The sequence below is a fragment of the Xyrauchen texanus genome, chromosome 41 (assembly GCF_025860055.1).
Source record: "Xyrauchen texanus isolate HMW12.3.18 chromosome 41, RBS_HiC_50CHRs, whole genome shotgun sequence".
Lineage (NCBI taxonomy): Eukaryota > Metazoa > Chordata > Actinopteri > Cypriniformes > Catostomidae > Xyrauchen > Xyrauchen texanus.
In genome coordinates this window covers 17,934,035-17,948,339 of record NC_068316.1, presented here as the reverse complement: position 1 = coordinate 17,948,339, position 14,305 = coordinate 17,934,035, and the positions used below count along the sequence as shown (strand labels likewise).

Sequence of the window (14,305 nt, the reverse complement as noted above, 5' to 3'; positions counted from 1 at the left end):
AAATGAAACCATTTATTGGCTATGTGATTTAATATAATTAAGATCACAGTAGCTCCTTTGTTTGAGTTGGAGGCTATTATTTAGAGGGGTTAAACTGGTAACCTTTGACTGCTGTTTTGAATAGTATGTGAATGGTGAAAAGCATATTTGTAATTAGAATTGTTGGGTTGCCTATAACTCTTCTTTCTTTTTTTCGGTATGGAGACCATCAAGACATTTTTCAGCACTTGTTATACTTTAAGTTAGTATTTTTCCTCGTAAAATGTCAAACCTAACAGAATAATTTCTTATGGACAGTCAACTATCATGGACATCACCTTGCCATGATACAAACTCCAATAATAATCATTACCCCCGGCAAGCATCTTTCTGCTTCATTTAAGCCATTCTTAAGAGGGAGATCTATCATAACCACCACAGCACTGCAAGTTGTGGCCTTCCTGATATATTCACATTATCATTTCACTTCTTTGCACCCCTGTTATAAAGGCACCTTGAACCTTTTTAATTAAGAGGATCTAATTTAGAAGTAAACCCATCATTAATGCAGCACATTCATTATGGGATTTATTTATGTGCCTTTGCAGTGCAGTCTTTCCCCAGCAGAGATGCAAATAATACTGGTAAACAAGCAAAGAGGATCATGGGGTAGAATAATTAAAGGAAGACAGAAATTTGATGATTCTATATCATCTTATTCTTTTTTTGCCTGTTTGCCTATTTTTTTAAAGGGTTTGCTATAGTAAACTTTGCAGAGGATTTGACTTTTACTACACTATATAATATAGTTTTATAGAATTAATACTATAGCCGAGAATACTGGACACAAAGAGCCCTCGAGCCACACTCAAGTGGAAATTATTTTAAAGATAGCACAAGCATATTTTTCAAGCTAAATCATTCACAAATTTGTTCGTTTTAAATCATTAAACAATGGTTACAAATTAAGAAAGGATTTGGACACTGTGTGGTTGTTAAACTTAGAGGAACATGTCTATATTTAATGTGATGAACTACATCTGAGGTTTCTCTGCTAGGACATCTATGTGAACTTAATGGGGAGCTAACGTCATGCATCCAATAAAAATCACCTTGGGAACAGTTGGTTGAAAATTACTGCAAAAATGGCTAAGAAAAGTGAAGTTAGGTCTTGCATAATTTCTTAGGTGCATCTTAAATGTACAAATACAAATACATTTTGGGCCATGGTATTTTCGCAGGATATGCATCTAGGATCAGTTTTGGGATCTTGTTTCCAATTAATCCTTGTTGTGCTTCTTTTATAACCATCATTCACTGCTTCTAATCAAAGATTTTATTGTGCACATTAAATTTCTAGTGCATATTTTACATTTTAAGCACCGCAGTTAGAACTAATAAAGTCACAACCATCCCGAATCACTTCTCATACTCAAAGCATGAGAACACTCAGCAACAGAACAACATTTACAATTTTTTATACATTTTGATGTTCATGACTGATTTGAGATAGTTCACCAAGATACATTTTTGTCATAATGTAATCACTCTTTGTTGATGACATTTTTTCTACCATGCAGCACAAAATAAGATGTTAAGCAGAATGAAAGTCTCAGTCACCATTCACTTACATTGCATCTTTTTTTTTTTTCACTCAACAATGAATGTGAAGAGCGACTGAGACTGTCATTTTGCCTTACATCTACTTTTATTCCACGGATGAATATCATAAGAGTTTGAAACAAAATGGAGGTAAATTATGAGAATTTTTATCTCTTTAAGGGTTTGTGTTCATAACCATTCCATAACCTCCTGGGGTGACGGATACTATAATTATTTATTCATGATTACACTGTCTCATTAGCCTTCTGACCCTCTGGAATGTTGACATGAATCATCGCCTTCAAGAGTCCTCGTGCACAATCAGTGTTTACCAGACATCAAGAACACGGACAGAGCAGAAAAGTATTACGTCTGTTCTTTATGCAATAACACTTGAGACAAGAGTAGTCTGAGACGCATGGAAAGAAAAGTCATAAAGATGATGAATAATACCACCAGGTATGGGAATAAAGAAAAGCTGAAATATCGCAGATAGTGATATTTAGCCATAGAGTGGTTTAAAAAAATGTTTAAAAAGGTGTCGTGAATTAGATTTTTATTTTATAATGTTCCTTGAGGTCCACTTATAAAAATATGGGTACTTTGGGTACAAAGTTGGTGCTAAAATAAAATAAAAAAACACTGCCAGTTTTTAAAGCTGATGTAACTTTTTCTGTGTTAAAATACTTTCTCTCATCCCATCATAATATGCAGAGGCAACTGTAGGCCATTTGTAGGTTAATTTTCTAGAAACTGTAAACACTGTGTCTCTGTGGAGCTATAAAAATTCCACTGATTGTTTTGAGCGACCCGTCAATACTGACATAATAACATTGACTCAAGCAATGGCATGAGTTGGGGGCAGTATTATCTGTTTGTTCGATCAACCACTGACAAGTGGAGTGTTCAAAAAGCTGTTTGAAAACAAACATTTCTTTTTGCAATTCCGTTCGGTGGCACTAGTGGCATAGAAATTACATAATGCAGCTTTATTGAATTAGTAGTACAGAGTAGTTCCAAGTCAATTTGGTGCTCAGTGCTAACAAGCAGCTGCTTTGGATCGCTCAAATGCTTATATGCAGTGATGCATGTGAAGAGTTCAAAATGTCCTTCTTGCAAAACTGTCACATAAATTCTAACTGTCTGAGTTTGCATTGAATGTAAACAATCAGGACAAAAGAAAAAAACGTGTTAAAATATCAGATCTCTCCCTGGCAATGTCCATCATTTTTATAACTTGTTCTTTTGTTTGTCATTTGTTTTTTCTTTATTTTAATTTCTGACAGTTTATTTGAATAATTACTTGATACATTTTTACAGGTGTACACTGTAATCTTTCCCTCATTAAGTTTTCCACATAAAGAAATGAATAGAACTTTTGAAAAACAGTTTGTTTAAATTCATGCATATTCACATGAGATGAAGACTCATTTCAGTCATTTCAGTAGTCTAATGCTGGTGTTACAGGGTCTGACAAATTAAAGGGATATTTAGAAGAATATCTCAGCTCTGCATGTCCTTTCAAAGCAAGTGAATGGTGACCAGATCTTTGAAGGTTCAAAAAGCTAATTAAGGCAGCATAAAAGTAATCCATATTACTCTGATAAACAGATCAATATTGAAGTGTTTTTTACTATAAATCTCCACTATCACTTTCACTTCATATTCTAAAAGTGAAAGTGGAGATTTATGGTTAAAGAAAAGTATTTAAATATTGATCTGTTTCTCATCCACACATATTATATTGCTTCACATATTATATTGCATATATTTAATCACTGGGGTCATATGGGTTACTTTTATGCTGCATGTATGGGCTTTTTGAAGCTTGAAAAGGCCTGATTACCATTCATTTGCATTGTATGGTCCTACAGCGCTGAAATATTTGTCAAAAAATCTTACATTTGTGTTCTACAGAAGAAAGCCATACACATCTGGGATGACATGAAGGTGAGTAAATGATGAGTGAATTTTCAATTTTGGGTGAACTATTCCTTTAAGGATCACACAACCTGCCAAAAACTCACTTAATCTCGGTTTACTGGAATTGGTATCAACAACTGAAATTTTGGTACCAGGACGAACCCTAGAGCAAGAGTTATTTTATACATCTAATTTGACCAATTTGACCAATTGTCACACATTATACATACATTTCTGCATATACATGGTGAAATTATTTATTTTTCACATATCCCAGCTAAGCTGGGGTCAGAGTGCAGGGTCAGCCATGATACGGCGCCCCTGGAGCAGATAGGTTCAAGGGCCTTGCTCAAGGGCCCAACAGTGGTGTCTTGGTGGTGTTGGGGCTTGAACCCACGACCTTCTGATCAGTAACCCAGAGCCTTAACCGCTGAGCCACCACTGCCCCATCTACCAATCATTTTTCTTTTGTATGCCTTTTATTTTTTCCTCTTTAGTACAGATATAGAGGTATATACACAATTAAAATGTTTACTTTATAGACCTGATAAAATATTGGGTTTTACAATGCACAATACAACTCTGTAAAATGGCAGAATTGCTGTGTATAACTGAGATGAATTTTAAACATAAAAAACAAAAGGTTTTGGGGAGGGGGGGATGTTTGAGTATCCTCTGCACTTAGTAAAAACTGTTGGAATTGAAAAAAAGAAATGCTGAAGATAATCTTTAATTTGGCAGCTTCTGACATTTTTCTCATCCAGTCTGTCACGTTTCTTTTTCTTGCATCTAGCAGGCGGTGCTTCAGTCTGTGCAGTTTGGTAAACCGACTCCTGCCTTATGCATTAATATGTATATTTTACTTTTACATTTTTTTAACTGAAAACTGTATTTGAACCATACTAATAAGTCTATAAAAGAATGAAATGGTGACGAAGGGCTCCATTTAATAATGACATAAATGAGCAATAAAACATTTTGACTAAGCACAGCTAATCTCAGTATGTTTGACAGTACACTCAGATCATTCTCTAAAAGCCTTTAAAATACTTGAAAGAATGTGAATACCCTTGAGACTTTTAAACTTTTTTTTCCAGTTGAAAAGCTGTTAGTTAATGTGTTCAGTTATAACTCAATGGTATCTGTGGTGCACATATTAAATCAAACGGCAGAAAAGTAGCTGGCACATCTGTGTCTGTGAAAATGATGCTATTTGTGTGTGTGTGTGTGGGTTTAAGTGGTTTACAAGGAGTTTTTTTAGGTTACAAACTGGTAATTACAAGGGTATTACTATAAATGTGGTTTATGAGGACATTTCTAGAGTCCCCATAATTCAAATTGCTTAAAAAAAAAAAAAAAACATACTAAATAAAGTTTTATTGAAAATGTAGAAAAAACTTTGTGAGGGTTAGGTTTAGGGATAGGGGATAGAATCTATAGTTCGTACAGTATAAAAATCATTATGTCTATGGAGAGTCCTCATAATGATAGCTGCACCAACGTGTGTGTGTGTGTGTGTGTGTGTGTGTGTGTGTGTGTGCTCTCAGCTCCAGATGTCCTGTAGATATCGCTTCTCCTCACGAAGTCCTGCTACTGTCTTCATAGCTTCCAGTTTATCCAGCTGAAGTTCATTCCCTATGATCTCCAGTAGAGTGTCATTCACATCCTTTGCCATGTTCTTTCCGTCCCTGTAAAATCATGAGATATTGTTTCATTATTGGTGAGTGTGGCATGGGGGCGTGGTCAGGTGACAAGCCTTACCACTCTCTCTCTCTCCCGCAGACCGACACATGACCACGCCACCCATGCCACAGTGAGCAATAATACAGTAATAAACAAAGTCAAGCAAACCGTTTGGAAAAAGTAATTTCTCTAAAAGACAACATGATAATGCATATTCATTGGGTAATCATGTGGGGTGGGACTTGATTTATCCATCTGAAATGGATAATGAAAGATGAGCATATGATATTATTGGTAAATATTTTTCTCCAACCACCCTTAGTTTTGTCACAGAAAATAAATATTGTTTCTGAGGTCAAGAAATTTTGACATTTTGATGAAAAATTGTATGAAAATGTATGAATCACAATGATCATATTAGACCTTAAAAGTATACAATTGAAGAAAATAATTATCCGCACTAACTTTTTCTCATTTCTTAGTCACCATTTTAGTTCTCAAAGGCAAGAGGACATAAGAAAAAGGTAGTGCAGGAAATGCATTTTCTTTGATGCAGTTTTGTTTTTTATTTTCTGGATCTTCGCACACTCAACAACTGGAAGAGTGCAGTGATTTAACTATTTTAATCGAAAAAATTTAGTCAAATTAAACAATGTTCACACAAAATGCAATCTGGAATTATTAAAGGGTTAGTTCACCCAAAAATGAAAATTATCCCATAATTTACCCTCAAATCATCCTAGGTGCATATGGCTTTCTTCTTTCAGGCAAACACAATCGGAGTTATATTAAAAAATATCCTGGTTCTTCCAAGCTTTATAATGGGAGTGTATGGTACCTTAGATTTTGAAACCCCAAAGTGCATTATAAAGCTTGGAAGAGCAGGATATTTTTTTATATAACTCCGATTGTGTTTGGCTGAAAGAAGAAAGTCATATACCCCTAGGATGGCTTGAGGGTGAGTAAATTATGGGATAATTTAGATTTTTGGGTGAACTAACCATTTAAGGACTATAAAACCATAACAACTTACAGTATAATTAAATTCTCATCAAAAAGCAATGATGATAAGACTCTTTTAATTGAGCTACAAGAGTTTGTACCCACCCACATATGTAAAGACAGCCTTTGTCTTTAAGGAGGATGCTGGCAACATTTTTAGCATGAAGCAGCAAATTATGCTGGACATATCTTGGTCTGTTAACAGCATCAGGAACATCTCGGGAGAAGCACACAATCAGATGGCTCAGGGTTCCATTATGCACTAAATTCTCCAACTCATCTCTGAAAATATAGCAGTAATGTGCTTATTACAGTATTTCACTGCTATTTAATCACTCAGTGATTAGTGGTTTTTGTGGTAGTTAAACTAAATTAAAGTACAAAACATAACTTTTACAAATGGCAAATTAGATTCTCTCAGGTTTTGGCATGCTAAAGTAGCAACAATGGAGCTCATTAGCGTGTTTCATTTGAAACTTAGATTTTCATCGCTCACATTCATCTGGCAAGAATGTTTATAAAACCTCAAGGCTGCTGTTATAAATCGCTCCTTTAACATGACCTTTTGCTTGATTTTCAGCTACTAACAACAGTTTGTGTGCTACTTAAACAAAAATGAAAAAAATGGAATAGAAAAATCAGAAGTTAACGAACAGGGTCAAACTCGAGGTTTGAGTGTCTTTTTAAATCAATGCTCTGTTGTTCTGTTACCTGGCTCTTAGAGAAAACTTGCTTGCCGAAACTAGCTTTTGTCTTTTTTCATTACAGACCTTAAGCAAAACTGCCAAGATTGGTTCATTCTCACAGTGACAACTTTTCTGCTGTGTATTATAAATTTCCACTGAAGCCTCAGATAAAAGAGGAGGATGAGGGAAATCTAAACAGATGGATCGTCTACTGGATGAAGCAAATGTTTGTACAAAACATTTGACAATACGACAGCAATGACTTGACTTCTGACATCCATTTTTATTAAGAAATCCTCATGCAAACAGTTACCAATGAAACCATGAAAGATTTTGAAGAAAGCATAAGTCAAAATAAGATATGGAGTTTTAAAATTTTGAATTCCATTATTTGAGACACCATTATAAGATTTCGACTTTTTGTTGGCAGTTTTGTTGCACATATGCCAATCAAGATGTTTGACAACACATGTCAATGACATGGGACATACAGTATACACTCAATGAGCAGTTTATTAGGAACACCTGTACACCTTAGTCATGCGATTATCTAATCAGCCAATCGTTGGCAGGAATGCAATGCATAAATTAATGCAGATACAGGCCAGCAGCTTCAATTAATGTTCACATCAACCATCAGAATGGGGAACATTTTTATTTCAACCGTGGCATGATTGTTGGTGCCAGACAGGCTGGTTTGAGTATTTCTGTAACTGCTGATCTCCAGGTATTTTCACGCATAACAGTCTAGTTTAGATGCAGATGGAAACATCTTGTTGATGAGAGAGGTCGACGGAGAATGGCCAGACTAGTTTGAGCTGACAGAAAGGCTATGGTAACTCAGATAATCTCTCTGAACAAATGTAGTGAGCAGAATATCATCTCAGAATGCACAACAAGCGATGGGCTACAACAGCAGGAGACCATGTCATGTACTTCATTAGGACCATAGTGTTCCTAATAATGTGCTTGGTGATTGAAGCTAAAATATCATCAGAAACTAAACAAGATATGAAATACACAGCAAAGTCAAACATTAATTCTTTTTGGCATTATAAGCATTACCAACTAATTACTTGTGAGTCCAATGTCATTAACAGAGTTGTGATCTTGTAACTATGGCAATTTCATGTGAGTAAGTAAAAAATGTCCAAGCAAAGCCAGTGATTCAGCATCTTATTAAATCCGTTGTAACCTTTTTTTTTTTTTTTTTTTTTTTTAAAGGATTTTGGTTGCATGTCTTTGCATGAGTCTTCTGGGAGTCATGCCTGTTTTTCCAGGCCCAGACAAACTGCACTAGACCTTTCTGGTCAGACATATTGAATTTTGACTTCAGTGATCCTTTTGTCTCTTTTCCATGAACAACCCACTAACCTCTCATCGTGTAATCCAAATCTATAAAAACAAAGACACAAGGGGATTGTTGGTGGTAGGGGGTCTAAGAAAAGTGTTCCATATTTTAACACCAATTAAGACTGATTTCACCCTTTTAGCACGTATTATTTAATGTGCATTTTATTTTACGTATTGTTATTCTTTAGAAGAAATGATTGAAGACTGCATATTTTCTTTAGTAGTCTTGCCTGACAACCAGGGCCTCAACACAATCCAGTCAACAAATGGGAGTACATTTGTAAAACTGAGTTATGCGCCATTTGTCCAGTGCTGTTGTAAAGACTTGCAACATAATACATAGTTTAAATGAAACTGTAAGAAAAACTGCCTAACCTTGACTGTGGGGGGTGTGGGGGTCCTTTTGGATGCCTAAAGTATTTTTCACTAGAACTCTATGGCAACACATTAAATATTTTTAGCAAAAAATAAGCCACCAAAACAAAAATATTAAACTAAATCGCAATGTCTTGACATTCACAAGTCTAAAATTGGCTTTCAACTATTTGTTACAAATATGCAAGGAATAAATGGCTAAATAAATCCATTGTCAAAGTAAATGTGTTTTTTAATGCAAACATGCAAAATACAGATTCTTAGCATATAAGAAATACAGTGGCAATAATACTATGTGAACCCTTTGGAATTACTTGCATTTATGTATAAATTTGTCTGAAAATCTGGTTGATCTTCATATAAGTTACAATAATGAACAAACAATCTGTTTGGACTAATAACACACAAATTATTGTATTGTTCTTGTACATATTGAATAATAATTCAAACATTCACAGTGTAGGTTGGAAAAAGTAAGCAAAAAAAGTTAATTGGAGTCAAGAGTTTGCAAACCTGGCATCCAATTAATGAAACAAGATTGGAGGTGTAGGTTAGAGCTACTTTTTCTTATAAAAACCACTCAAACGTTTTGAGTTTGCTATTCACAAGAAGCATTTGCTGGACTATGCCTCGCAAAAAAGAGATCTCAGAAGACCTATGATCAAGAGTTGTTGCTTTGCATAAAGCTGAAAAGGGTTACAAAGTTATCTTAAAAAAATCTGTCCACAGTTTGTCTATAAATGGAGACGATTTAGTACTGTGACTACTCTCCCTAGAAGTGGACATCCAGGCAAGATGAATCATAAGGCACACCACAGAATGCTCAATGAGGTTAAAAAGAAAAAAAAAAGAAAAAAAAAGAGCACTAGAGTATCAGCTAAAAGGAATCATAGGAAATGGTTAACAACTCTGTTCATGAGTCTACTATACAGAACACATTAAACAGGCATGGTGCCCATGGCAGGACACCACGAAGGATGCTGCTAATTTGAGATTAAAAAAAAAAACATTGCTGTGTGTCTGAAGTTTGCCAAAAACCACCTTGACATTCCAAAACGATACAGGGAAAATGTTTTTTGGCCTGATGAAACCATGCTCCAGCTGAAGCTCAGAAGAATTTGTGTGATGCGGCAGGACAATTACCATAAACTTTGAAGTAAATACACTACAGAATGGCTTCAAAACAATCTTTAAAACCACCTTTTGGAGTGGCCCAGTCATAGCCCAGAACTTAACCCAAAAGAGATGCTGTGGAATGACCTCAAGAGAGCCATTCACACCAGACATCCTAAGAATATAGCTGAGCTGAAGCAGTTCAGCCCCAGCACCACCAAGATGCCACTGTTGGGCCCTTGAGCAAGGCACTTAACTCCAGGTTGCTCCGGGGGGTTTGTCCCTGTAATAACTGCACTGTAAGTCACTTTGGATAAAAGCGTCTGCCAAATGCATAAATGTAAATGTAAATGTAAATGAACACTGTGCAGGTCTAATCCACAGCTATCAGAAATGCTTGGTTGAGGTAATTGTTGCCAAAAGAGTTATTAAATCCAAGGGTTTGTGTACTTGTTCCACAGCACTGTGAATGTTTAATGGGATGTGTTCAGTAATGACATGAAAGATTATAATTTTTTTGTGTGTTGTCAGCTTAATCACTTTGTGTTTGTCTAAACTTGTGACTTTGATGAAGATGAGATCACATTTTATGACCAATTAATGCAGAAATCAAGCTAATTCAAAAGGGTTCACATACTTTTTCTTGCCACTGTATTTATGGCTAATACATTTTCTCAATTCACCAGACATTAGCAGGTGTCACAAAGTTATGTTGGATTCTGCCAACAGCTAGTCTGTTTGCTTCTTATGTTTCAGTGTATTGAGTTTTGCAAGCCAGGTTTAGCAGCTTTCTTGTTGAATGCTATGGGCATTATCGGTTTCTTGGCTTATCAAAGCTTCGTAGACAATGAGTGTGTTACACTGAACTAAACAAAACACATTTCATTGATTGGTTTAATCAATGCAGGGACAAATGATAAATGAAACCCCCCAGTGTTGACAAATGTGAATTAAACTGCCGTAAACAGTTTAAGGGAAGAGTAGTGGATTTCAATGGGGGAATCCTTTCTTTGTGACCATTAAAGCCAAAGACTGATAGATTCAAACAGTATGTCAGGACCTTGACTTTAAATCTTGCTTTTATTAGTTTTTGTGTCAGTAGAGGCAAGGGCTGTGATACAATGTTGTTTGCTGTCAAAACGCATTCACTTGCATTTTCACATACTTAATACACACCAATCCAGACACCGACGTCATTACTAAGGACATTGTGCGTGAGTTATGCCTGTGTGCCTATGGGACAGCCAGACCCCAATCATCTTACATAATGTCTCATATCATATGCCCCATATTCTCCGAGGGAGCACTTTAATTTCATTGCTTTCTCATCATTACTTTCAAGGACGGTGCAACAGGAGCCTCTGGCTTTTACCAAACAAGAGAAGCCAAAAATCCAAGAGACTGTGTAAAGCTGACAGATCAAGTCACTGAAAAAAACTATTGGGGGTCATGGTGGATTAATGTGTGTGTGTCTGACAATCTGTTTGTGTGGCAAATACACATACCTGAAAAGAAAGTCTTTGTCTTTATGGCGGCAGCCAAAAAAGAGCCATGTCTCTCCAAATGTGGTTTCTTTGTTTTCCTCCCGCTCCTTCTCTCTGTAAGGTCAAAAATGATACAATAATAAATTGGGAGCATTAATAAAGTAAAAAGTTTAAAAGCATATTAAATTACTTGATATGCTGATACATTAATTGAATTAATCAATATTTCGTGATAAAAGCTTCCAAATTAAGATAATTCAAAAGACATTTAATTATTGTGGCAGATGTGTACAGTGTTGAATAGCCAAAAAGTAGCCTAGATTTAGAAGTCAATATATTGCTTATTTCCATATCATTGGAAATTTCTATTGATGTAAGTCACCTTGGATTAAAGTATCTGCTAAATAATTACATGTAAATGAACATAAACCTAATCAGTGGCCTGTAGTCCACAGCAATCCATTTTGCAATCGAATTTGTAAATCTGTCCAAGGTAGAATCAGGGGCCATTCACACTGGAGGCTTTCACACAATCCATCTGTGCCATTTTTTTAATTGTTGGTCGACACACATGCATCAAATTGACTTTTCTGTCCGTTTTGGCACATCTCCCAGTTTTCAAGCCTCTCACAACATGAGCGTCACATTTTTGAGACACCGCTTCCAGTTAAAAGTATTTAAACTGCTGCGCTCCACTTTGTCTGCCTGCTTTTGAAAGCAAAAACAGGTCCTGTTTGAATGGCTCCCCACTCATTCTGCACTGTTTGTTCTCTGTTAATGTGGTTTGCTGAGGTGTGTTGACTGTAGAAGCAGTTTGGGCTGCACTGACTGCAGAATTTGCAAAAATGTGCTTTGCATTTAGGTGTAACATCAAGCTTGAATTGCTTCGCTGGTAGTAAAATTAATTAATTGTTAATTAGCATAATTTTTGGTTAATGTATTCATTTTCAAATTTAACAAATAATTAACCATACCAGATCAACACATTAAACTGACAGTACTATATTGAATATAATATGATGTGCTAAGCTCTTAAATGAGAAGTTCTAAAACAATGAATATACATTGAATAGGTTCTTGAAAAACTCAGTAATGACAAAATTGCAACTTAATAATAATTGTTCGGTTTCAAAATGAAGAAGCCATACATTGGCATGTGGCATAACACTCTTTAACTGCTGATATACCACTAAAGGCCCCGGCATACTTCATACAAAATCGTAGAACGAATGGGTGTGACATAATTTTGAACAAAATCTGGAAACTTTGTACAGGCTGTTAAACACCTTTTTACTGCCATTGGTCCACAACATAAGTAGGTGTGACCTGGAGCTCAGTCAACATAAACACACCGGCATTCAGAATTATTTGCGAGCTGGTGCAAATTTACCTACATCTGTACATCATTCACGTCGAGACATTTTCTAAGAACATGTCATGTGATTTTTTTTGTTTTGTTTATTTAGTCTAAAAAAAAAGTCAACCCAAATACTCTGAAGTGCCCATTCACTCTGTTGTTTAATATGCTGCTTCACTCATGTGTTGTCTGCAGCGAAAGACATTCAAACATCAGCCCAATGTGAGATATGCCTCCTCGATTCCTTTGTCTGTATTATGCCCTTTACAATAACCGAATGTAACTGGTGCATATTATGGCTACCTATAGCATGTTAGCGCCATGAATGCAGAATGTAAACATGACAAATTACACATTATTTACTGTATTGCTTTAAATCATCATCATCATCAAGTGGTTCTTAAAGCGTCCGTTACTGATCTGAAGTGAATTCTACTCATAGAATGAGGCATATAGTCATTGACAAGTTAACACATTTTAATGTTGAATTAGTTGATGTTTTACATAGTCTAGTGTGTCCTCATATTTAAATGCTCCTATAAATGCCTCCCCCATTGGAGTGGTTAGTGTCTGTATGTTTGCAAAAAGTATACCGTTGCTCTGAGTGAAGAACGAAGAAGAACTTCTTTAAGCCACAAAATCACCCTGGGAAGTTTTTGAAGAGCAAGTCCTCTAAAAGATCTGGCAGTGTTCCCAGAATTCCATACACTGAGGTGGTATAAAGATACTGGGCATTATCTGAACACTGCACCTGTTATGGGTTGACTGACTTATCTTAATAGATAAGAGAAAAGGTTTCTGCTCACATGATCAAAACAGTCTGCAGGCCCACCAAAAAAAACAGCACACGGTCTACTCAACCGCTTCTCTGCTCCAGCATGATAGAGGAAGAGATCTCTTAGAAACGTATTTCACACACCAAAGCAAAATTACTCACTGCAACTCTTCCTTTAGCCCTATTAGTTAACCTAAAAGAAGTGTTCAGAAATAGAATGCACTGCCTGAAACTTTCAGAACCATTAATAAAAGTAAAATGTTAAAAGTCCTAGAAGGACTTTCAGGACGAGATGCCCTCAGTCATGTGTATATCACTCACTCAGCTCTAAACACTGCAGTGAGCCGAGATTCAGACACTATGCTCTTCCCATCTGCTGAACATACAAATTGCTCAGTTTTATTGAGAACAGAATACCAATGAGCCACAGTGTGGATACGATGACCAGAGGACAACAAAATTGGGCTTCTCTTCAAATGTCTACAATCTGTTCTTTCATTGCATGTCAAACCACAAGTTACCCATCATGATTATTTTAGTGGCTCTCCATTTTATTTAGTGGCATGTTGATCAACAGCCAGGCAATAGAATACTAATGGTTTGTTTACAGATTATGTTAATGATATAAATCATGCATCTTTTTATACTCCAGGTGTATGATTTATTTATGAGTTGTGACATCAGTAAATAAATTGATGCCTATAAATTATATGCAAATAAATCCAGTTACTTTCTAGATTTCCTGAAATAGTTTCTGAACTTTACAGAAAGAGTTGCAGTCATTGATTAATGGGTGAACTTCATGCATTATCTAGATTAGAAATTGTATTTTGGATATTATAGTACTTCTTATCATAGCTTAATATGCAGTGACAACTTTAAAAAGCCAAAAAATGCCTGAGTTTGGGGTGGGACCAACAGAAGACAGGGGCAGTGTTCGTAAAACTCGATTAAAAACAGTTGCCATTTTATT

At 35.8% G+C, this 14,305-nt stretch overlaps 1 protein-coding gene across 1 annotated transcript in view; it reads right to left on the bottom strand.

Annotated features, from left to right (window-relative positions):
- Positions 1-1,347: 1,347 nt before the first annotated feature.
- Positions 1,348-14,305, bottom strand: part of LOC127634515 (methionine synthase reductase-like) — a 43,767-nt gene continuing 30,809 nt past the window's right edge. Inside the window, exons 13-15 of the mRNA XM_052114111.1 lie at positions 11,222-11,314; positions 6,295-6,471; positions 1,348-5,192 (exon numbers count right to left, since the gene is read on the bottom strand). Coding sequence (XP_051970071.1) covers positions 5,048-5,192; positions 6,295-6,471; positions 11,222-11,314 — 415 coding nt within the window. The 3' untranslated portion in view covers positions 1,348-5,047. The remainder of the gene's footprint in view (positions 5,193-6,294; positions 6,472-11,221; positions 11,315-14,305) is intronic.